Below are 25,245 nucleotides of genomic sequence, written 5' to 3'. Positions count from 1 at the left end.
TTAGAAAACATCATTACAAGCTTACCGTTGTAAATCAGGCTGAGGTAAATAGATCGTTTTGAACACTGACTGGATATGTACTTGCTTAATTGATTTTGGATAATTTTTAACCAAATAAAAAAAGTTACAGACTGCAGTTTTAAATATATATATCACATAGAAACTAACTTTCACAAGCAGATCAATTCCAGATGGATACAAATCAATTCTAGATATCCTGTTTTACTCTAAAATGCATCACATTATTGAAGTAAATGGACTGTAAACTCTGACTTTAAGACATGACTCGAAATCATGTGTTAAGTTCTGACTCAAAGATAGAGAGTATGTTCAAAACGAGTTAAATTCATTTTTTAAATCTAATAATAATAATAAAAACATTTTTCCATTAATCATGAATCAAAAAATTGGGTCCAACTGGGCTTGGGTTGGGTGGCGGAGCTCCATAAGAGTGATTATCAAACTTTTTTACTCAAAGGCCCCTCTATTTTATTTTAATATTTTAATAATAATGTATTGATTTAAATGACTTTTCAGTCATTTTGAGGATTCCTAGTGAGCCCCACCCCCCTGGTTGAGAACCACAGCTCTAAAATTTACACTGAAGGAATGGTGTAAAAATAAAAGAAGAATCAAAAAATGTACAACATCATCACGAGAGGAAGTCTCACCATTGCGTTTGGCCCAGTGATGTAAAGAGGAGCTCTTGACCAGCGTCTCATCGACCTTTCCTCCAGACATGTTGTCCATGAACTGTCTGCCGTGCTCCAGAGCCAAGTAGCAGTCACTGTAATAGTCCCTCTCCTCCAGGCGCATGGGTGGCTTGAGACTGGTGCTGAGAAGTTCGGGCCTGATGATGGGGGAGAAAGGGTTAGTGCACAGGTCCTGCAGCAGGAGGACAAGATCATCCGGGACCTGCTCTTTAAGGACCGCCCCTCTCTGAAGCGAGGCTGCGCGTACAGCCTCAAAGTGCTTCTCCGTCTCCCGTCCGGCATCCGAACCCCGTCCCATGATGTCCAGCTCATCCTCCAGGAAGAGGCCGGCCCCGTTGCCATAGCGACGGTTCATGACAGCGCTAAAACCGCAGGAGCAGAGTTCCATGCTTGAGTACTGCGAGTCCATGTTGGGATCACTGATGTAGACGCCCACATCCGCCCCTGTGATGTTCATGTTGCAGACGCAGATGCAACAGCTGTCAAAGTTGCAGTCCTTGAAGAGGTTCATGACCGACTCTGAGAGGATGAGGGTAACGTATAAGCTGTGTGCTTCCGGGATGGAGGGCACGGTGGCAGGCTCCACCGAATTTAAAGGTCTGCAGGTGGAGGGTGTAGAGGCCGGAGAATAGAGGTCGGAGTTCTCGTATTTCAGCGAGCCCTGGACGCTGGCGGGGCCTCTGGGGGTGCGTGGGGTCCGGGGTGTCCGTGGCGTTGGGGCGGAGATTCGAGGGGTGGCAGGGGAGGGCAAGATGCCAGCGCCGCTGTTGCTGGGTGGGGCGCTGTTGGACATAAAGGTGTTGTGTGTCTGAGGGGTGCAGCTCTGGTCCTGTTCAACTGCACTTCCTACACTAGGGATGTTACTGTCAAAGAAGAGGAGGACAAAGTGTCACTTGTAGTGGTCAAAATATCAAAGCAAGTGGTATTTATGTGGATGAAAAATGGCACAAGCATACATTTCAAGCAAAATGTGACATGTGTTGCTAAGATATTTTTTTTTGTATTTATTTGACTAAAAATGTATTAAAAGTATAGTAAAAACAGCAATATTGTGAAATAGTATTACAATTTATTTGCAGATTTTATCCAGATGGGTTTTTGAAAGTCTGGATAGCAAAAAAACAAAAACAAAGAAAGAAATCTGATTCCCCCCCCCCCCCAAAACTAATTCAAATCACATTTAGAGGTGGTTTGAAATGTGATTCCAATCAGATTTTTACAGACAAGTCTCTGTCTGGATGCTCTGGCTCCTCAAATCGGATTACAAATTGTCTTTTGCATCACTCTTAACACAACACACAACGATAAAGTCAAAACTGGTGACCGAAAAGCCAGAAGCATTCATACGGTATTCAAACGGTATGTCCAAAGATTTTGACTGTAACTACAGGACAGAACATCACAATAAATACCATTCTCCTGCACTGCTACTAGACAGGGCGCTTATTTGGAGAGCGAGATGGTGCACCTCCATTTTCCCTGGATCTGTTTTGAAAGCCTCGTCACATATGAGGGAATGCCTATGACGTTACCAAAGCAACCCATGCAGATAGGTTGGTTATGTCTGGACACACAAATCTTATTTGAACACTTGCAATTAATAGTGCGGACAGTCTGCCTAAAAAAGATCTGATATGAGAAGAAAAAAACATCCACCAAATTGGCAAACATTACAGAGATTGTTTAAGAAAGAATCACAATCAGTGAATCAACGTCTCCCTCCTTCTCCTCCAATTTAAGCGAAACTACCATACCGGTGGCTACTCTGTTGGGAACGGTCTTCATAAATCCACTACAATCACAGTGGAAACACTTGGTAAGTTATTCCAAAATAGATCCCAAAGTGAAGTTAGTTTTAAGAAAAGCACTCAGATATGGTAGGAAAACATCTCAGCATTAAAACAGATGCAGGTACACATTCTACAAGTTGAGCGTGTGCTTGGCATCAACGCTGTGGACACATTCCACAATTAAGGCTGCACTTTCATTAATACTGAATGGCTATTTTAGGCTGGCAGCTGCTTGGACTACAAACAGCAGAGAAGAGTGTGTTCTGTGCTTGTTAAAAACCTGACCCACTTACTTCAACCACCACCTGCTACATATACAAGAATCCACCTCCAAAATCAAGTAAATCAATCTGTTTAAAAGCCTTTTAGGCTTAAATACATGACAACAAGCTGATTATAGCTTGAATTAATCAATGTCTTAAAGTTTTGTTTGTTACAAAACAAAAGAACAAATATACAAAGAGTGCAAAGAGACACTAAAATCTGATTGAGAGGAAGAAAATCCCTCATTTCTCGGCTGGTGTACCTGTCCTTGTTGAGGAAGGTCATGGCTGCCATCGGCTGCAGCATCTCCAGTTTACCGACTGTCCAGCTGGGTCGGTACACACACTCTTCTGGAAGCTTGATGGGAAGCAGACACTGGCTGGGCAGGGTCTTCAGAGGGGCGTAAAGGGAGCAGCCGATGAGCGCCTGGCAGGACTCCGACTTAAACACGTAGGAGAAGTCCTGAAAATGTGATAAAGAAACAAAGTCTTGCATCACAAAATGCCTCTTTATGAGAATATTCTTGGGAACTCTCAGCCTTAAGTTCCTACCTTAATCTCTGAGGGTCTGGGGCTACAGAAACCCTCCTCCACCTCCATCTTGAAGTTCCCGCTGATGGCCCCATCCAGAAGAGACAGGCCAGCCGCTGACTCCGTATTGCCCATGTTTATAGGAGAGTAGCCCTGCTCCAGTGACGGAGGGGTTGGAAACATCTGGTGCAGGTCTGCAGAGCCTAGATCAATAAACACACAATGAAGGAACAGAATTTTGGCACTATAAATAGAAAATAGTTAACAGATGCTTGCCATTAGCAGTCTCAGTCAGTGATGACTTGTGCAGCCCTATAACTGTTTTTGTTTGAGAAAACATGAAGCTATTCTATAGCTCTATTGTAGCCATGAAATAAGCAGGAGCCCATGCAATGACATTTCTAGGGATGTATTCAAGTTCTGGATAACAACCTTTACTACTTTCAAATAAACAAAAATAAAACACTAAAAACCACAATCATTTGATTCAATGATCTAGTAGTTATTTTAGTATTATTTGTATATCATTATAGTATTTATATATTATAGTATTTACTCTATTGGGTAAATTAGAACAGTTGCCTCAGCAAGTAATGAAAACAGAATGTTTTTTGTCTAATATTCAAGTGAATTTAGGCATCACAACATTATAATGGATGGTATAAAAAAATAATAACATTATCACTGTGAGATTTGCTGAAGATTTAACATTGTTATTAAAGTTAATTGTTTTTAAATGATTAAAGATTAGCTTCTTAAAGATTAGCTTTAGGTGAGATGATGTCAAAGATAATCTAAATTTAAATGTAAATATACAAACACATATTTTGATTTTAACATCAGCCAGTGACCAATATGGTACCAATATAAGAGCCATTCCTACAGATTTAACAGCATTAATATCAGAATTTCCACTCTCTATATGGATAATATTAACTTATATTAATTACATTCTAAACCAAACTGCTCAAACACTTCCAGTAACAAAAGTTATTATATCAAATGTAGATTCAGCAGGGGTTATGATGTGGAGCACATACAAGGCAGGGGGTCTGGCGCTGCAGGTTTTGGTTCTTTCCCACCAAATTTTTCCTCCGCTCCACCAGCAGCTCTCCTGGATCCAGGCTGTTTGGAGTAAGACAAAGACAGGCTCACTTTAATTGCTCCACTGTTCCCCTAGTTCAGCAAATAAAGAACTTTATGACCACCTAAGAGTTTGTCTAATGAGGCAGGAGATCCAGGAACAAAGCGGGAAACTTACTATTGACCTCTCTCTAATTTGGCACCAATATGCATATCACCATATCCAACAGATTCATTACTGTTGGGGCTTCATAAAATGTGATTCATGCCAAAAAAGTGATAGAAAAGAGTTGATTTACACTGTTTAAGTTAGGATAACAAGGCCTATTTACTTTGCACATCACAGTTGTGTGCATTTAGGCAGTGGTTATCTGGCGAGTTCATAACAGCACTAACCGTCAGGTCATCCTCATCAGAGTTAAAGAGGTTGTCCAGGTCATTAATGGACACAACCAGATCGGTCTCATGGATCAAGCTGGTGGTAGGAAGTGGTTTACTGCCACCTGACCCCTGGGCATCTGTGTGCAAACAAGGTGTTCAAGATCAGAAACATTTCCAGACATTTCCAGAAACACTGAAACAGCTGAGGAAATAATACTCACCATCAGAAGATGATACACTGCCATCGTCCCTCTAAAAGTAAAATAAATAAATGAATAAATAAATAAGACCATTCATTTTGAGAAACACATTTTTCTAAGAGAATCACTGTCTGACCTTATTTCTCTTCCCGGTCTCTCTCTCAGGTCCAGGCTTTTTGTCTTTATCAGAGAACATAAACTCCTCGTCTCCTTCCACAAATGCATACGGATCAGATTCTCGCTCCTGGCCTCCATCGCACACAGCTGCAGAAAGATACTGGTTTTTCTTATGTTCGTACATCTTCACCAGCTCTTCCGACACCTTCAGAGGCTTTTTGGAGGAGGACATAAGCCTGCAAAAAACACCCCACACTACATTACACCTCTATTTATTGGACTTAATTATTTAACAACATGCTGTCAATTGTGATAAAACTTCCCGGTGTTACGGACATTGCCATTTTTGATACTATCACTGAATGCGGTTGTGACTTCAGCTGTTCATTCATACAGATATGTATTCAACCCGGTACTTTAAAATCTGCTGAATGAACTAAATATTTAGTTCATTCAATATTTAGTTCATTCATTAAAAGGCATCTCTCAGTAATACAAATGTCCATGATGGCTGCATTCATAGTCACTGTTTGGGACTGACAGCGAGGTGTGTGTCTTGAAATATTTAGTTCAATATTTAGGAATGAACTAAATATTTCAAGACCCACACCTTGCTGTCAATCCCAAACAGTGACTATGAATGCAGCCATCATGGACATTTGTATTACTGAGAGATGCTTTTTAATTCTTGGCACTTTATTTTTTTATGTTGGTATTTTTTTAAATTTGTATTTTATTAAAAAAGGTTTGAATAAAACATTGAAAGATGAATTGCAGAAGTTATGGTTATTATTTATTCGTAGGTTAACTAAAGGATTAATCGACTGAACAGAAAATAATTAGAATAATTTTAAAAATAATCGATAGATTAATCGATCATCAAAAAAAATCCTTACAGTCCTACTCAAAAGTGACAGTAAAGACATTCAAAAAGATTTCTATTTCAAATAAATGCTGTTCTTTTTAACTTTTTGTTCAACATTCATTTCTTCTGCAATGTCACAAAAATGTGACGCTTTATTTTTTTAATAATAATAAAGTGTCACATATTCAATAAATATAATTACATTTTTAAATAAAAATAAAGTAATATTATAGGTTATAAACCTGCACTATGGCCAGCCATAGCCACTAAATCAAAACATCAGATGTGGAGCAAAAAACCTGAACGTAAACTCTTTAGAGATGTTGACATAGTCAACAGTAACTGAAGCTATTTATCTGTTCAAGCAAAACATCATTAGGTCACACAGAGTGCACTACAATATTGGGCCAGCAACAGGGACCGGTTCAGTCTCTCTGCCCCTGCCATCAACTAGTAGAAAACATGTTTTCACCAATTACTTTTAGCAAAGCTGCCCGATGTTATTGAGAACCACTGAAGCAAACAACTTGCAAAAGGGCCAAAGTAAAGTTCTGTGTGGAAGCACAACTTGCCTTTAATATTCCATAATTAAGATGTTTAAAACCTGACCTATTCTCAGGCAAGTTAAAAGAAGCTTCCTTTTTCAAGAAGGCAAGGTCATGTTTTGAAAAGCTATTCAAATGATTTTCTTGAGAATCCATTCTGCCCAACAAATAAAAACTGTTAATAAATGCGCTCTTGGTATTTAGTGTAATTAAAGCATAATTACCACAATATCACTATTTAGTGTAGAAGGCTAGAGAACTCACTCTGTAACTGAGACAACACCGTCCTGGCCTCCGGCCCTGTTACCATCCTCAAAGAGTGTGACCACAGGAAGCTGAGGCGTGTGGAAATCTGCATTCTTCCCTCCAGGCACCCTGAAGTACCTCCAGGGGTTATGCGACGTGTCCTCTTGGGGGTTTATGGCGGAGCCCATGTATATGGTGGCTTCTAAGGACTCTGGGTATGGAGGTGGGCAGGGTAAGGGCAATGGGTCTAGTGGAGAATCATCTGGGGGTTTCTGGGGCACCAGGCAGGGCTCAGAGGAAGAAGGATAGAAGTGTTGGTGCAAGGGCGAGGAGGAACTCTTTAGGCCGTCATTCGCATCCTCTCCGCGCTCACAAGGGTGCGGGCTGAGCGGCGGGGGCTGAGGGGAGCCGGCCATCTCGTCGGCTGAGCCGTGCAGCATTGGGGTCTTGCTGGAGGTGACGTCCGCGTGGTGGAGGCTGGGGTAGCGGCTGTCCTCGTGGCCCTGCAGACACAGCCTGTGAACACCCTCTCCCTGCTCCAAGTTGGGCTGTTCTTCACATAGAGAGCTGCGGTGGTGGAAGGGTGTCTGGGGTCTCTTCTGCTGCTTGTCCCCCTTCTCTAGCTTTTCCGCCATCTTGTGTTTGGTAGAGGGCTGAGGAGGTTGGCCAGCAGATGGAGGAAGCCCTGGGGTGCTACATGCCCGCTGTTTCTGGTTCTTTAGCCTAGAGTCAAAAGCGAAAGATCTAAATGTAATCAGCCAGCTTTTATTCATTCACAAATTTCACATAATTACATGTAATTTGTTGCAAATGTTCAGCTTTTGAGCATACCTTGAGCAACTGCACTGTGACCTTTGAGATGACTCTACGAAGTCCCAAACAGAAGCTTTGTCCGTTTCTTCCTCACAAGCTCCATTAGACATGGTTGAAAACTTTCTCCTGAAAAAATAAACCATACCAAATGCATGAAGTGCTTTGTTCATACTCAATAATAATAATTTCCCATTGCCAGGTTATTTGCTCTGGCTGATTAGTCAAGCTGTTGTTTTTTATATTCATACTTGTTCTGGGCTCGGTTAACATTGCACTCCTGCCAGACTCTTTCCACCATTTGGCTGGCTAGGCGACGGGGGATCTTGCCTCCGTGATGACTGCTGCTGTCCACACTAAAGGCGCCTGACATAGCTGAGAGCTTCACCCACTTCTGGGCAGGCTGAGAGACTGCAATAGGGAAAAAAAAAACCTTACTAAAACATTACATAACTAATGGCTTTGACAGCAACTGAGAATGCAAGTGCATTTGATTGTCCTTATCCATAATTCAGCATTAATTTTTAATAAAAATAAACAAGTAATAGTAAACTAGCGTAACTATACACTCTGTGTATGTATGTATGTGTGTGTAAATATATATATATATATATATATATATATAATTAAACATACAATAATCCTTATTAAAGTTATAAAAGTTAATTAGTCAAGAGTAGTGAGAGTTTTTCAGTCTTTTGTTGTTTGAATAACATTAAAACAGAAAGCAGCTCAGCAGGAATATTAGGCTGCTGTCACTTTAAGAGCTGCATGGATCCAATATATGTACAGATTTTTGTAGAGATTTCATTTTTAGGAAGTATTTAGAGAAAAACATTGGATTATGGTTATTTAAATATAAATAAAAATCACATAACCAAACATTTTTCCATTAAATCTGGCCTGAATTAAGGGGAATCAAATTTTGTAGTACATTAAGTTATGCATTTTGAATATTTTCTCATTTATTCATAATTATTGAGAATGTAGTAGTGGTACCTGCTTGAGCCTCCTCTGGTGAAGTGGGAGGAGTCAGAGTGACCGAAGAGATGCCAGTATCTCCATGGACCACCTGACTGTGCTGACCTCCTGAGTAAGATCCCAAGGAGGTGGAAGAGCTCACCGTGGCCACGACCGGGATGTCCGATTGGGCCACCAGCACCAGGCTGGCTGGGTACACCATCCTGACCCCAGCTGCACCACATAAATTATTACTTGCACTACAGATCATTTGATATGACCATGAACAAACAATATGTAGAGCTGAAAGTTTCTTTCTTACCAACAACAACTTCAACAGCAGCTAAAGAATCATCCTCCCAGTCAAGGTCATCCATCTTGTCGTCTGTGACCTCCTTGGTGTTGGGGCCTATGGGATAGAACTGCTTCCATTCTTCGATCAACTTCTGGGTCGGTGGGTCTGAGAGTTTGAAGGACTGGCCTGTCAGGCTCCCACTCAAACCATACGGAGAGAGGATCACTGGGGAAAAACAGGCAGTGCATGGAATATTATGTCAATGTAAATTCAAGAGTGATACCTCCTTGTAAATTCTATGTTCATTTTGTAGTAACATGAGAACAATGCTTAGGGCTACAAAGTAAGCCATAAAACGAAAGTCAAAGCTCTGTCAATATTTCAGACTGACAAGTTCACACTAGATCTGAAACAGAACGATACATAAAATGCAAAGAGGCATTTCCTTTTCGAAACATCATGATACACATTTTTGAATGTTAACAGACATTTCTCATAATTATTCATGATACCACAAAAAGCTTAAAAGTTAGTGAATGCAAAAGTTCATTCATGTTGCTGACGCAAAGTACAAATTCAAATAGATTGGCATTCATTTGTACATTTCATTTTTAGACAAATTACCATTCAAAAGTTTGGGGTTGGTAAGATTTTTTTACGTTTTTGAAAGAAGCCTCTTATGCTCATCAAGGGTTCATCATTTATTTAATCAAATACATAGTAAAAAAAAAAATTTGCGAAATATTGTTACAATTAAAAAAAAATGTTTTTTATTTTAATATGCTTTAAAATGTGATTTATTCCTGTGTTGTAAAGCTGAATTTTCAGCATCATTCCTCCAGTCTTCAGTGTCACATGATCCTTCAGAAATCATTCTAATATGATGATTTGCTGCTCAAGAAACATTTCTAGCTTCTTATTTTAGTGTAAATCATGCTTTTTAGGATTTTTTGATGAAAATAAAGTTCAAAAGCACAGCATTTATCTGATATAAATGTATTTACTGTCACTTTTGATCAATTTAATGCATCCTTGCCACATAAAAGAATCAATTTCTTTGAATAAAAACATACATCTCTTACTGACCACAAACGTTTGAACAGTAGTGTAAATTGACTGTGTTTTCGCAACATATTTACAAAAAAAATAAAAAAATCTGTGAATGTGAATTGCAGTATGCATATTTGGCAACTCCATTAAAGCAAAATGAAAGTAACTGGAGCACAAACAGTTGTTGCATTATCTCCACTCCTCCTCCCACAACTTCTGCAGCCTTCCACACCTACAATTACACACTATTCAAAACTGTGGTGAGATCTGATCTGCACTGAACCAGGGAGTTTCATGACACTTTAACACAAACCAAACAAGCCAAGTGAAAACTTGGCATGTCCCAACATGGGTATGAGTAATAAAATGCAAAAGAGTTCTTGCGATAGATGCGTTTCTAATAGGCTAATTCGACATAATTGTGAAAAGCAAGAATGATACTCGTTGCAGTCATAAAAAATTGCACTAGCTGCATTATCAGTCATTTTCATTTCCATGAAGATAAGCATTACTTGAGAGGATGTTTGGCCCCGGTATACAATAAGACAATAAAATATGAAGGCATAATAAAAATGAGTGCACTTGGCATTCAACATCATTGCTTTTGCAGAATCATCTTACAAGAGTCTAACATAAGCATTAGATTGCCCTCCGGGAGATGGTTAATGAACTAACACATGCCAGACAACTGAGCACAAGCCCTGTGAACAAGCTCTGCCAAAAACATTACAGTGAGAGCAACTGGAATAAAACAAAATGAAATCAATCAATCCGTGACTGTTAGCCACTTATAATGCAGCACAAACAAGCTTTAGATAAGGATGTTTGTCTTTGCCGATCTTGAGGAACAAGGAAAGGACTCTTAATGTAAATAAATGTTTTACTTTAAATACAAGTTGAGCTATGGAAGCTTGTTATAAACTCGCAATTCTGAGAAAAAACAAATCAGAATTGTGAGATGAATAGATGCAATTAACTTTTGCATTTTTTTACTCCATGGCAGAAACAAGCTTCCATAGCTAAACTTTTTTCCACAATTGTAAGTTTGTCTCAATTCTGACATTTTTTATTTTTATTTTTTTTAGGAATTTTGAGCTTATAACTTAAGTTTCTAACTCACTTTTTCCCCACACAATTGGCGAGTTGTCTCACAATTCTGACTTTATTTCTAGAAATACAGTTTATCTCACATTTATGACATTTTTCCTCGCAATTCTGAGTTCAGTTAAAAAAAAAAAAAAAAAAAAAAAACTCGAATTGAGGAAAAAAAGTCAGAATTGCGAGATATAAAAATCGCACTTGTAAGAAATCAAGTCAAAATTGCAAGTTTATATCTTGCAATTCTGAGAGAAAAAAAGTCAGAATTGTGAATTGTCGCAATTACTTTTTTATTTTTGTATTCCATGGTGGAAACAAGCTTCTATATTAAGCCCTACAAAAACTCAGGTATTACAACCATTTTTGGCAGCATGCTATCAACAGATCAGAGCTTAATTCGTATTTAACCTGGAATACTCCTTTAAAAAAATAACAGCACAGGAGAACAGGTTGAGGAGAAACACAGATACATCTTATTCAGGATAAAGCATACTGTTCCATGCCATAATGCAAGTCACAAGCTTGTGAACTCAGCACCCTGGAGGGATTGGAGGTGATGTAAGAAAGCTGAAAGCAGGAGAAGTACTGAATCTGGAAAACACCTCATCAGGGCCACAGTGGGGCTACACTGAGATAATGACTACCACAAGAGAAGCAGAGTCTCAGAGGTGTTAACATGATGTAGGCCTTCCATTACTGCACCCTTGAGCAGAGGAGAAAACGTTTTTGCCACCAGTCTGACTGCTGAGGCAACGACAGACCACAAGAAAGACAACAGAACAAAGGGGAGGGTTTGTCATCTTTTCAGTTTCAACACTAAAGTGTAAATTTCCCTCTCAAGTCTACTTGTGTTTCACTGTGAGCACAAAACATTCCACTCTTTGTATATTATAACTGACTTATTGTGATAATAATAATAATAATAATAATAAAAACTCCACACGAGTTTAACAGCACTTTTTTTTTTCTTCACATAGACGCATAAAGTCTGGTCCACATTACAGCTTATTCTGGCCAAGATTCAGGAAAGGGCCATGGATGTAAACCAACTACTAGCTGTTTTTTTCCTACTCAAATCTGAAATCGGATTCAGTACAACCACAAAATATAGAAACACTAAGGTTCATAAGTTTAGGGTCATTAAGATTTTTCTATTTGCCATTTTATTTTAAAACGTATTTTTTCCTGTGATGGCAAAGCATTCAGCATCATTACTCCAGTCTTCATTGTCACATGATCCTTCAGAAATCATCCTCACGTTGGCGAAAAAAATATGTGCTTGAACACACCGAAAGAACTTCAGCCGACTGTCAACTAGAACGCACGTTCTGTGCCTGCGTATAAAGGAGACAACTGTCTATTTAAGCAGATATAGTTGTCTATATTCGTCACTCAAAAAGGAAAAGCGAAACTAAGACTGCACGTATACAAACCATAAACAAAGCAGCGCTTGCTTACTGTTTTGAATATCAATCATGCTGATCACGTTCTTTATTCCACTCCGCTCATGTTATTATGAAAATTTTCATGCATTCGAGTGCTCAAGTAAGATGACGTAAAATTAGAACAACCTTCTGTGTGTGCCGTCATGACTTATTTGCTTGCTTTCAAAACTTTTTTGTCAGGGCTTGACATTATCACTTGTCCGGGACAAGTGGATTTTTTTTTTGTGAAGTGAAAGAGAATTTTACTTGCCCGACCGGACAAGTAGCCAGATTAAAACGTCAATAAAAAAAATTAAAAATAAAAACAACTAGGGAATCACCAAACCACAAGAATGATTATGATTTTATTTAATTTAGTGTAAGTGGCGACTGATAGTGGATAATAATATATAATGTACTATGTACTAACGGTAACAAGGTTGTGCTGTTGAGACATTGAAACAAATGAGCGCAGCACATACTCAGTTAACACACTGAGGTAAAAATTCAAAATGTGGAGTTTTCATATTTATAACATATGATACAGTTAGGCAATATCACATGACCAAGTGTGTTGTTTTCCTGAATACCATCATGATTGAAAATGTGACAAATTTCATATAACAAAAATAACAACTTTATTTAACAATTTCTTCTCTATCATGTCATTCTCCTATGCTGTTGACATAGTAAGCACAGCGCAGCGCTTCCGTGTTTACGTCTGAATGCCGGCTCAGTATTGGCCGACACTGTACATGTGAGAACCACGACGCATGCGTGTGATGCTGACGCAGGAGCCGGCCAATAATGAGCCCGGTAGAACCCGGAAGCGCTGTACTGTCTATACCACGTGAACAGCGTAGGAGAATGAGAGGGAAGAGACGAAATTGTTGAATAAAGTCGTTGTTTTTTTGTTGTTGTTGTTTTGTTTTGTTTTTTTTGTGCACAAAAAGTATTCTCATAGCTTCATAAAATTAAGGTTGAACTACTGTAGTCACAATGACTACTTTAACAATGTCTTTAGTACCTTTCTGGACCTTGAAAGTGGTAATTAAATTGCAGTCTATAGAGGAGTCCGATACCTCTCGGATTTTATCAAAAATATCTTAATTTGTGTTCCGAAGATAAACAAAGGTCTTATGGGTGTTGAACGACATGAGGGTGAGTAATTAATGACAGAATTTTCATTTTTGGGTGAACTAACCCTTTAAAGAAGTTTAAAGAATGTTAGATCATGACAAAGGTAACCTAAAGGTAAAAACAGGAAATTAGCTTAATCAACATGGCACCAATATATCATGCATCCTTATGTTTGTGTGTGATATCCATTATACAGCCTGTCCATGTCCTGAGGTTGAGACTACAACATCACGTGATGCACTGCAGATTTCATCTGGGCCTACTGATCAGTAATGCTCCTACCTTGAACCGAGCTGCTGCTCTGCTGGGCCAAGGTCAGGTGCTCCTCACTCAACAGGTAGACAGGCTGGTGCTGGTTAATCTCCACGCTGGTGCACACGTTACTGTCTCCATGTACGAAGAACGTGAAGGAGCAGGACAGGTGTTCACTGCAGAGAAAGAGGAACAAATGGAGGATTACTCAAGTGCTCTGGAGTTACAGCCTGGGAGAAAGTAGCACACTTCCTGGAGGTCTCTGGGAATGTTGTGTTGACAGCTGAGGTCTTTCACAGTGTGTTTACAGGCTTAGTGTCCTGAAAGCTGCAGTTAGTGACTGAACCTTGACCAGGAGTACTATGAAAGGAGTTAGGAAATACTAGAACATTAGATACCTGAGTATACCTTTACAAGTTCAGAGTCATCTATTAACTTCAACTTTGAAGTTTTATAAAGAGTTTGATTAAATGCTTGAACACATAATGAATGTCTCTCACACTCTGACTTGCTTTGTAGCACACATTCTTAAAGTTAACAACCTAACACCTGTGAGTGTGTGACCTGCAGGGTAGAGTAAACAGCTGTTACAGTGTAACCAAACATGCAGATGATGAGTGATCAAACTCACGCATTCAGGAAACATCAACTGAACTCACTTTTTTGCAAAAGCCTTAGTTCAGTACATTTTTTCCCATTTATTTTCCTTACATGGATTAAAAAAATGTTTTGATTAATCATAGGGCTGTGCGATTAATTGCAGCTGATTTTCAATTTTGATTTTGGCTTCCAAAGATTATGAAAACAAGATAATCAAGGTAAAATGATTATTGTGCCGCTGCCACATTCAGCTGTGCGCTTTTGTTCCTCCCTAAGCTAAACTTTACATCCAATTCAGCCGAATAAGTGAGTGTTGTAAAAAACTGTTGCTAAACTGCGGGACGTGCCTGATATTAAACAGTGTCATTAAAAGGGCATTAAGCCGCGAAAGAGATACTGTTCTCTAGGCGGCTTTCTAGCGTACGCTCCGAGACGAGGCGGAACACGCATAAGCAAAGTACACTGTGGGCTTCGGATGCGTGCTAAAACGGTCAAATAGCCTGCACACAAAAATGTCCAAATTCCGTTTTTGGAGAGTATCCTCATAAACACTGTCGGTTTAGGGCTGGGTAATTTTTTAGATTTTTTAGATTAATTCGAATTTAATGTTTTGCTTCGATTTTATTATTTTTTAAAATTGAGAAATCGCGATTGTGAATAAAAATATTAGCAAGCGTTACAATTTGACAATACAGCAATGATAACCAATAGGAGAAGAAAATGATCCGACCGCATGATGGCGCAGGCGCGCCTGATTAACTGCTCTCATGTGATGCTCAATGAACATAGAACACATCACTATTCTTAAGCGGCTGTTCATTCAGAATGCAAATGCAAAAACCTGTAAAAAACTACTATTGTTGTTTGATATTTCATGTTTACATGATGGTGACAGGCTGCTGTTGTTTTCTGTTTTTACAAAGCATTTGCTGTTAATAATAGCCTATTGCTGGTGTTATTTATTGCTATTACTTTTTGGATAAGAAATATTTAGCATTTTTCTTATTTTATATTATTTCTGAGTATACACGATGTGTTTAAGATAAGTTTGTAATGTGTTTTACAACATTTGCCTTCATATTTCAGGCATATTTTCTGCAAAGATATTTAACAAATTGTTTTACATTTACACCATGTTGATCACTTCATGTGTGGTGCACTTGAAATGTAACTATCTTTAACCAGATTGTCAATAAAGAGAATGTTACTTGAATCATATTGTAGTTAAGTTGGACTAGTTATATAATTTTTATATATATATATATATATATATATATATATATATATATATATATATATATATATAGACATATCACCCAGCCCTAAGTCAGTTATGTCTTAAGTGAATGTAAACAGTTGAGAAACGAAACGCATATGTATCAGTATATTGGATCAGTGCAGCTCTTAAAGTGACAGCAGCCTAATAAACCTGCTGCTGTCTGTCATTAAAGGTGCTGTATGCGATTTCTCAAGTTCGTTGTTGAACACTGTTGATATTTGAAATCAACCTAAACAAACCCACCCCTCTCTTCATTGCTCCGCCTCCAAAACTCACACTCCAATCTTAACCACCCTGCTCCGAGTCGGTCTCGAACCCCGGCCCGAACGCTGCTGGCATGTGAGGCAAATGCACTACCAATGACGCTAAACACCTCATTCTCTAGCAGGTGTCAGTGTGCAGTAGTTTAACTGCAAAACTCTCACTATCTGGCCACTGTTACACACGCAATGCAAGAGTGGATGTCTGTTTATCACAGCTGACGCGCAACAAAATGCTTCACGAAGAATAAAGCACAGTTGATGAATGAACGACAAGGAAGCACAAAAAAAATGAACGTACAGTACACAAGAGTAAATACAAACAAGTGTTCGTTGTTAGTCGCCAACAGAACACCAGCTCCAGACAATCAAAACCCAGTGTTACTCACATGAGAAGGAATCAAAGCAGCCTCCGGGTCTGTTTTCAGGCCTTCCCTCTTAGCTCTCTCCAGCACTGGAAAGCTTTTCTAATATAAACGCGGGTCCTAAAGCGCTTGCCCAGTCATAAACCTTCATTCCAGTGATATTCTTTTGAGCTCTTTTGTATTGTGTCCCATCTCTCGTTCTACAGTTTTTTTTTTTTTCTTATTTTCAAATCTTCCTCTTGCTCGTTCTCTCTCCTCGACCGTCATACGCCCCCTAATGCTGATTGGTTAGACGTTTGTTGTTGGTATCGGCCCAACTAACTTCACTGCTCTTGAATGAATAACTTTTGTAGCTTTAATAAGGATTAATGTATATTTAATGTATACACTGAGGACTATGCAGTGTTATTTTACATTTGATTACTTTATTCGGTTTCTGTAGACTATTATTTGAAAGCAACTTCTCTGATAGATTAGATTTCCTCAATTAAATTTTTTTTTTTTTTTTTTTTTTTTTTTTTTTTTTTAAATCACACTGAAATCACACTGACTTGTGGCTTTTTCAGAAGCTTTAAAGTCGGCATGAAACGAAAAATCACCGTATCTAGTTTCTAAATGCAAGCTATTGATCTTCTAGAGTGGTACAGGTATGATATCAGAACCCATAAGACTAATTTGCCAGCAGATTTTCCTATGGGTTTTTATAATGGGTTTTTTCAATTTATGAGAAAAATAAAGCCTGTTGTAAACAACTTGACAAACATAAATCACACACACAAAAATGTGAATTTTGAAGCAGTTATGTTAATTTTTGAAAACATGTTTCTAGTAAGTAACGAGATAAGATAGTGGGGTGTGAGTGTGTAATTTACATTGTAGAACAAAACATCACAGTACATATAGGTATTATTTACAAGTATATATACGGTTTTTAAGTTTATCTTTGATACAAATTCTAAAATTAAGTTTGGTCTCACTTCATTAAAAATCTTTTCATAAGTGTCAACTGAAAAGTAAAGTCTCCTAATGGAGTTCAAGACATCACACTACAACATATGCTTTGGTGATAAAGGACTCTTGCATAAAGGAGGATCTTCATCCTTAACAAAAACTTATGTGTTAGTCTGGAGTGGTCTTTTTCGACACAGAGTGTAGATAATATGGTCCCAGCACTTTTCAACATTTTCCACCAACCACAGGATTGATTTTGTTAAGTTTATTTCTATTACACTGATCCCAATCGGCTTGCCAAGTGTTTATAATAGGTTTGAGGTCTGAAAGTGGATGTGGGCATTTTTGGAGCTCTGATGATCCATGGTAGGTCTGAATTTTAACGATAACAAACATTTCAATACAAAGTCTATTTTATTTCTGTTGCACTGTATTTATGCTACAGACACTAACAATCTCTTTGAAGGCATTTACAATTTGACTTTCCAGAATTTTACAGCGGGAGCCCTCTTTGCATGCCTGAACAGTGTAGCCTATTCTCATTCATAAACACCAACACAGAGAACCAGAACTTCCTGTCTTTAATCCAACAGTGCATGCGCTCACTGGAGTGATCGAGTGACGGCCCCTGATAACACCAGGGAGTACAGCGCCAGCATCACTTTGTGCAGTGCCAGGCACGAATGAGAGAGAAAGAAAGAGAAAGGGAGAGAAATGGGAAAGTCTGCATTCCTCATGTCTGTTAAGCACTCTTAGGAGCGTCATTATGACACGCCACCAACAAACCAATACACACCCCACACGACAGGTGGCACTTCAAAGCGTGTAACAGCTCTATACACTACCGCTCAAAAGCTTGGTGTCAGTAAGATTTTTTTTTTGTAAAGAAATTAATACTTTTATTCAGTAATAATGCATTAAACTGATCAAAAGTGACAATAAATACATTTCTGTTTCAAATAAATGCTGTTCCTTTGAACTTTCTATTCATTAAAGAATCCTGAAAAAAATGCATTTTCTTCTTTTCTCTCAACCACAAAAATTTGAATGGTAGCGTATATTCAGTGCTCAATATGAACTAACAGCATTTAAGCACCCTTGTTCATGGAAAAAAAAAGCACCAGACACACTTAGCCATGAGCATCAATGCTTATTAGGAAGAACTCTGGATGTTTGGCATATTTTTAAGTTCAGGCAGAGCTGAACAAGTGAAAGCGAAATGGTGGTTCCTGTTGACCTACCTAGTGTGAAACCGCGAAGTCAGTGTTTTGTGAGAAGAGTAAGCTCTTCATTAAAACTTAGACAGGAGGAAGCAGCTACACTTTCCAGCACTTGCATCCTTAACTGACAGAGTGCACTGAACACAGGAAGCCATATCCTCCCACCCACAGATATACCACAACACCTCTGCCCTGCGGGAGCCAATGACATCTATGCAAATGAAACAAATAATTAGATGGACCACATCTTTTGCCCTCCCTACATTCTCCGAATATTTCACTTAAGACAGGAGCTTCATTGGGATGACGACACGCTTTGATGTAACTCTCATGCAAACAGAGTATCCCAGGAGGAAACAGGACAGTATCACTGACTTCCAGAGCAGGGGCTCTTCCTCACACAAGGATGCCAACAGCCTGATGTCACTTGTATGCTGTGACAAACAATGAGGATCATGCTGTTAAAAGCCACAGCTTACAGCATGTATCCGCATTGCTGGGCATGAAAACACACCAGGTTATCGCCCGTAACATAAACAACTTGCACAGCTACTGTTTCAATCAGCGGTTTGCACAACATGTCTTTTACCTTTTGTTGATGGGCTTCTCATCCTTCTCATAGGGTTTGACGAACCACTTGCCGATACGAACAAAGGATCTGTTCATGAGGCAGCGTTCCAGCAGGTTATGGATGGCTTTGAAGAGCAGCGTTCGGCACTCGTAGGTCAGGCCGCTCTCCCATGAACCGTCCTCGTTACCTGTGCAACACAGAGGACAGATCAGTACTCTACTACAGGGTTTTTTCCTGCATTGAAAATATTTTAGCAGACACCAATATGAATCTTTGCCCCAGCACAGATTTATTTGATCATTTAATGTGACGATACCTGCAGTTCTGCAGTACCAGAACTTGTTGATCGACGGCCGCTTTTAAACGCTCCCGTTAGTGTTCGTGTGAGCGCTCTGTGAAGAGCGTCAAAGGTTTCTATTTACAGCATGTTTGCAGCAGCATTAAGCTTTGCAGCCACAGACATATGTGTTGAGTGCGTGAATGCAATGGCTAATCAGATTTCGTTGTTGAGAGTCTGCTCAACACCGCTCAAAACAGCAGAGATTTTGCACACTTGCGAATCCTTTCGTTATAACCAACAAAGTATAAACACAATGTCAATAAGAGATTTATTGCACAGCAAAAACAGCTTCATTGATTATAACGGGAGTTTTCGCAAGAGTGCAGCTTTGTGTACCTCGCATTAAATGACAGCTTCAGTTATTATAACGACAGTGGTCTTTGCAATATATATTTTCTTTGCAATATATATTTGCAATATTTTTTTTGCAATATATATACATGCCGCTAACTACACATTAGGGGTGTGCCCGAATACTAAATCCGTATTCGGAAAGTCACGGGAAAAAAAAATGCAGTCTACGGTACCCTGAAAGGGACATGGTTAGTTGTCTGCTAGCAGGAGCCTGTTACTTTGTAGTACAACATTTCACTTACCACGTAAAGAGAGTAAGGAGAGATGGCTGATAGGACAATGGTGAATGGTTTGCAGTTCCTGAGCGTCACTGACAAATATCTAATCTTGTGAAATGTGTAATAAGCAGCTGATGCTCCCTAGTATACACACTAGTAAAGTAAAAGCGCGCACACATTCAAAAGCGATTTCAATACTCCACATATTAACAGCAGCTTCCTGATGCTGGCAAATTATTTACATTATAATTACCCAACTATATAATTGCGAGAGAAAGCATATATATTGAAAGAAATATATTTTTTTCTCCCATCTCATGTGTTTTCCGTTTAGGGGCTCCGTAGTACACGTCATTTCCTTTCCAAATATGGTATTTGGCTTCGGGCACATCCCTACTACACATTGCAAAGTTTCTGGATGGACAACCATATTTAAACCATTTGACAGTGCTAACTATAGCAATTGATGGAACAAAACAATAAAGGGGGTTGCACACTGGACGAGAAGCTCAGCGGCGCGCTGTGTCTCAGACAACTCACAGGTATCATGCACCGGACGCACACATCATATACGCACAAGCTCAATTTTGAATCGACTCCTGATGGAAGAGCTGCACGAATGGGTGAGTTTTAAGTCGACAGGGAAACGTTACATATGCCTATGCTTTAATATTTCGCACTGAGGTTAGTGTACATGGAAAAATGGCACAACAGAGCAAAATGAAAGAAAAGGCTACATTTATTATACATTTTTCCTATATTTTTAGACTTTATTCAAGCTGTTAGACTAAGAATGTAAAACTAATGTATCTTGCAGCACAGGGTGAAGTCAGTATGTACATTAACAACAATTTGAGAGAAATATAATATAAATTAAATGTAAAACAATATAAATAGTGCTCTGTGGCACGGCAGGATTTTGAACAACTTCCTGACTCATAGCTGGGCGCCTTGGACAGGCGCCAAATGTCGCCGCCGGTGTGCTTACACTCATAGAAAACAATGCGTTCGAATTTTAAAGACATGGCGCAGCCTGAGCTACTTAGATATTGAGTAGGGTCTTATTTGTTATGCAGATAAGTCTCACTGCAGACATACTAAAATCCTGTTTTGATGCAACTTCAATTAATGCAGTTAGCAAACCTCAACAACTGCAATAACTGGTCTATGACTAATGTCTGAAAACACCCCCAGTCTAACCACAGATTTTGCTGTGAGAAATTCAGATGACAAGCAATATGTCATCTCCAACTACAACACATTTCTTATTCTGTATGCACGTATGTTACGGTTCGGAAGACATGTGTCAGTTTAACAAGGAAGCAGACATACATGATAGGTCATGGTGGACGAGCTCGGCAAAGTTGGGGTCGTCTCCCCACCAAAAGATCCAGAGCTCCCGCCGGCCCGGGGTCTGGTGCCTCCTCCACACGCTCAGCACGTCTGCCTTCAGGCAGCGACTGAAGCTGCACAGGATGGGGTCCTCCTCCGTCACCGGAAAGAGGATGGGGGACGAGGTGGGGCCCTGCCATACAAAACACTTCCATTTAATCCCGGTGAGGTCAGCCTGAAGGCAAAGAGAGAGAGAGAGAGAATGTGTTAGAAAAATCCATCATGTGGGACGGCTTAGCAGCAACCAGTGATAAAAGCGACAACTCCACTGGGGTTAATAGGCATGCATATGCAAAAACACAGCCAAACTGGTGTCTGAGTTGTCTGATTGTGCAACTTTGATAAATGTAGACATGTAAGAAGAGTGACTAATGCAAGATGACGCCATCTAGCCATGCCCATAAAGAATCATGAATCAACATATAGGCCTATTTGAATTCACTGTAGTATTAAGCTCTATAAAAAAAAAATTAAAAAAAACTTGCTCAACTAACAGGCCAATTTGATAAGCATCTAAAAACTTTTCTCATATGCATCATTTGCTCATCCAAGAGTCATTGAACAATTTAGAATACATTTCATGTCCATAGATGATCAACAATGAACAAAATAATATTTATCCATTAAGGATAAGCATATTATAATCTCACACAAATATTTTGTGCACCCTCTTTCAGTTTGCTTTAAATTGCCTTGATGTTCCTTAAACGACAGTTTTTTGCAGTGTAATATTTTAAGTGGGTTTCAAGTTTAAAAATAAATTAAAAATGTTATAAAAATATCAAAATGGTGTTTAAAGATTAAAGCTGACATGAAATGTAAATTGCGATCATCTTTTCTTCCCTATTGTGATGCAAATCTGAGTGAAACGGCTTCTAGAATAAGACGAAATAAAGGATGTGACTTTGATTTTAAACTGATTGGATCTATGGATAATTGTCGTTTGCTAATTGTGGTGACATTGTGTAAGTGACAGGTTGCTGAAAGGGAGGAGGGACTGTCCCGCCCTCGACGAGGACACGCGAATTTTAAAAAAATAATGATGTGCAGAGATAAATCATTAATAATAAACAATGCAACATTGCATAAAACATAAGAATTGTCCACTTTGATTTCATGGTGACTTTAAGCTTGGGAACTAGCAGATGTGTTACACTGATGAAATACATAAAATGAAACCAATAGTCATTTTGTTGAGTACGTAAGCATATTGTTTTGTACTTTCTTGTTGATGTGAAAGGTAGACCAATTTATAGAAAAAGCCCCAAACAAAGATAAGATGACATTTCAAATCTGCATTAAAGGTCAATTCACACAAGTTGACAGTCTGACCTGGATTAGTGTAAGTGTAAGTTTATCCAATATGTCCATTTAAATATGAGCTTTTGATAGAAGGAGGAAGTGAAATAGGGCCTGACAGACAGGAAACTTGTCATGAATACTTGGCTCAGTGTTTACAGATCACTCTACAACCACAAATTGAAGAAACTAAGTAGGTGTATAAAAGAAAATTAACTTATATTACCACAGATTACACATACAAAGTGCAACAAGCTTTACTAGTACTTAACCAAGAAGATAAATAACAGATAGACCAACAAAGCTAAAAGGGCTATTATAAACTGTCCTTTCTTGACAAAGTTCACACATACCGTCTAAATATCAGGAAGGAGACAATAAGACATGAAACATTACCACAACTTTTTTTTAACTGATAGACAACACCATTCTTGCCTAGTGTATCATTTACAGTATATTAAGACATTTTTATATTACAAGTTTTCTAAATTGTTTGTTTTGTTTATGCAAATATGATCCAATGTGTGTATATTTCCAGAACACCAAAACACCTAAACATTGAATAAAGCCAGGCTCAAAATTTTAGTTTCATTTTGCTGACATACAGGATCTCTTTTTAAATCACTGAAAATACTGTCAACAGCCAGAAAATAATAATAATAATAATAATAATAGCAACAAAATATAAATTAGGTGAATGACAAACAAACCTATCTTACTAGATGTGAATAAATAAATAATTCTGTTACTGTTGTCAGTGCTTTCATTTTCCACATGTCAAAATGAATACTTTTTTAAAAAAAAAAATATGAAATCATTATTAAAAACATATGACAATAAAAGTTCTTAATCTATTAAGATTTTCTATACAAATATTTTCTCTTTTTTATGTTGCAAAGGTTTTTACAGAGCCGATTTTGGAAGTCTCTTTTATCACTCTGTAAATCAGAAAATACTATCAACAGCCAGATTTTTATATATATATATATATATATATATATATATATATATATATTTATATATTTATTATGTTTTTAGGAATAAAATAATACATAAACCAGGTAAATGATACATAAACCCCTCTGTAAATACCTTCATAATAAATATAGGCATAAAACTGGAAAGTTTGATGTGTAACTATGTACTGAAGTGGACATTTCTGACTCATTTTGAGAAAACAATATGTATTGTAATTGAAATATACACGTGCTAAGATAAGATAAAACTTAATAAAGAAAACACTGAAATGTGTATTTTCAGATGTTTACTTCACACCAGCCTGAAAGAAGAGATTTCATGAAAGCAAAATAGCCCAAAATCTCAAAATTGGCCAGTGGTTTTGCATTGTTGATGTTGTTCAACACTCTTCGTAAAGCTGTTTCTTACTTAGAGTAACTTCATAACAACAACTTGCAGCTTGTTCCAGCCAGTTAGGTAAGCAAGTGTTTACCAACGTTACCAAACACGACCTAAATAACACAACAAAGCCGTAACTAACGCGCCAACCTCCGTTCACACAACACAAACCTGAATGTCTAATATATATTTATAAACCGGCAGCAGTAGCGGTTTAGTTCGTATTAAGATCAACAGGCCTCAATTTGATTGACTGGCCGGCTAAAAATGGCTTCTGGCCCTCAGTCAGTTGATCTCTTACCAGACAGAATAGATTGGAGTGGCAGTCCTCCAGGCTCGCCCCGTTGGGTACAAAACAAGAACTCATCATCAAAGCGCTGCCCGGCGAGCCATCCTCTCTTTCAGATCCCAGGAACAGATAATGCGATGGTTTTTGGACCGGGTCTCCGTCTCTCGGACACAATCAGCAGGACGGGTTCGCGTCCAGCGAGCTAATTAGCTTAGCTCTGCTATTACTCCGCTAGAGGTTACTCACTTACCAGGAAAAAATGCGCTAAAAACTTCCTGCGCGTATTTACCATGATCCGCGATGAGATATTGTTATCCCCCCAGATTTGTTACATCAAAATAATCTGTAATTACAGAAGTCCGAGGGGGTAGGAAGGTGAATTCAGCCCTCCCCCTTTAGCTTAGCATAGCATCAGGCTAGCTAGGGTTAGCCTGGCTAAGCGAGGCAGCAACAAACAGTTCAAGCCAGAAGAGTTCAGCTTTAAATTTCACTAAAAATCACTCTTTCCTTTCCAAGTCTTCGCCGGACTGCCGTAAACGGCTATTCACGGAGAAGCTGACGATGAAAGTAAAACGTTTTGATTAAAAAGTACAGTTAAAAGAGGCAAGACTGTGCTGTGCTCAGCTGTGTCTCACTGGTTTGTTTGAATACATTGGTCGCATCCTTTAATGGCGGCCACAGGGACACAACTCTACTACACTCTCCAGTCTACTCTACTCGGCTCCGATTGGCAGCGCTGCGACTCGATAGTGGAATGAGTCGATCCTAGATTCCATAAAGCCCCAAAGGAGTCGACTCACCAATACAGCTGTCAACTCTTTTTCGGGCTTTTAAAATCTTTTAGATGCCATGGACCCCCAAATATCATCCTCATGCTAGGGACCACCATTCTTAAAATTTAAAAGGCGTCTTTATGGTTTCTGGTATAAATAATCAATTTATACTGTAAAAAAGTATTATTATAAATGTGATTATTATTTTAGAAAAT

The 25,245-nt window shown here is 38.7% G+C and overlaps 1 protein-coding gene across 1 annotated transcript in view; it reads right to left on the bottom strand.

Moving 5' to 3' along the window:
- med13b (mediator complex subunit 13b) overlaps positions 1 to 25,018 on the bottom strand; it is a 34,074-nt gene extending 9,056 nt beyond the window's left edge. The window contains exons 1-16 of the mRNA XM_051861973.1: positions 24,270 to 25,018; positions 21,254 to 21,488; positions 19,028 to 19,196; positions 13,794 to 13,939; positions 8,827 to 9,024; positions 8,544 to 8,738; positions 7,796 to 7,955; positions 7,566 to 7,673; positions 6,753 to 7,457; positions 5,098 to 5,314; positions 4,983 to 5,013; positions 4,777 to 4,898; positions 4,338 to 4,422; positions 3,319 to 3,500; positions 3,030 to 3,229; positions 672 to 1,576 (exon numbers count right to left, since the gene is read on the bottom strand). Coding sequence (XP_051717933.1) covers positions 672 to 1,576; positions 3,030 to 3,229; positions 3,319 to 3,500; positions 4,338 to 4,422; positions 4,777 to 4,898; positions 4,983 to 5,013; positions 5,098 to 5,314; positions 6,753 to 7,457; positions 7,566 to 7,673; positions 7,796 to 7,955; positions 8,544 to 8,738; positions 8,827 to 9,024; positions 13,794 to 13,939; positions 19,028 to 19,196; positions 21,254 to 21,488; positions 24,270 to 24,338 — 3,727 coding nt within the window. The 5' untranslated portion in view covers positions 24,339 to 25,018. The remainder of the gene's footprint in view (positions 1 to 671; positions 1,577 to 3,029; positions 3,230 to 3,318; positions 3,501 to 4,337; positions 4,423 to 4,776; positions 4,899 to 4,982; positions 5,014 to 5,097; positions 5,315 to 6,752; positions 7,458 to 7,565; positions 7,674 to 7,795; positions 7,956 to 8,543; positions 8,739 to 8,826; positions 9,025 to 13,793; positions 13,940 to 19,027; positions 19,197 to 21,253; positions 21,489 to 24,269) is intronic.
- Between the last annotated feature and the right edge of the window lie 227 nt (positions 25,019 to 25,245).

The sequence above is a fragment of the Ctenopharyngodon idella genome, chromosome 15, assembly GCF_019924925.1.
Source record: "Ctenopharyngodon idella isolate HZGC_01 chromosome 15, HZGC01, whole genome shotgun sequence".
Lineage (NCBI taxonomy): Eukaryota > Metazoa > Chordata > Actinopteri > Cypriniformes > Xenocyprididae > Ctenopharyngodon > Ctenopharyngodon idella.
Note: the sequence above shows the minus strand (reverse complement) of the source record. Positions and strands in the feature narration are given on the sequence as shown.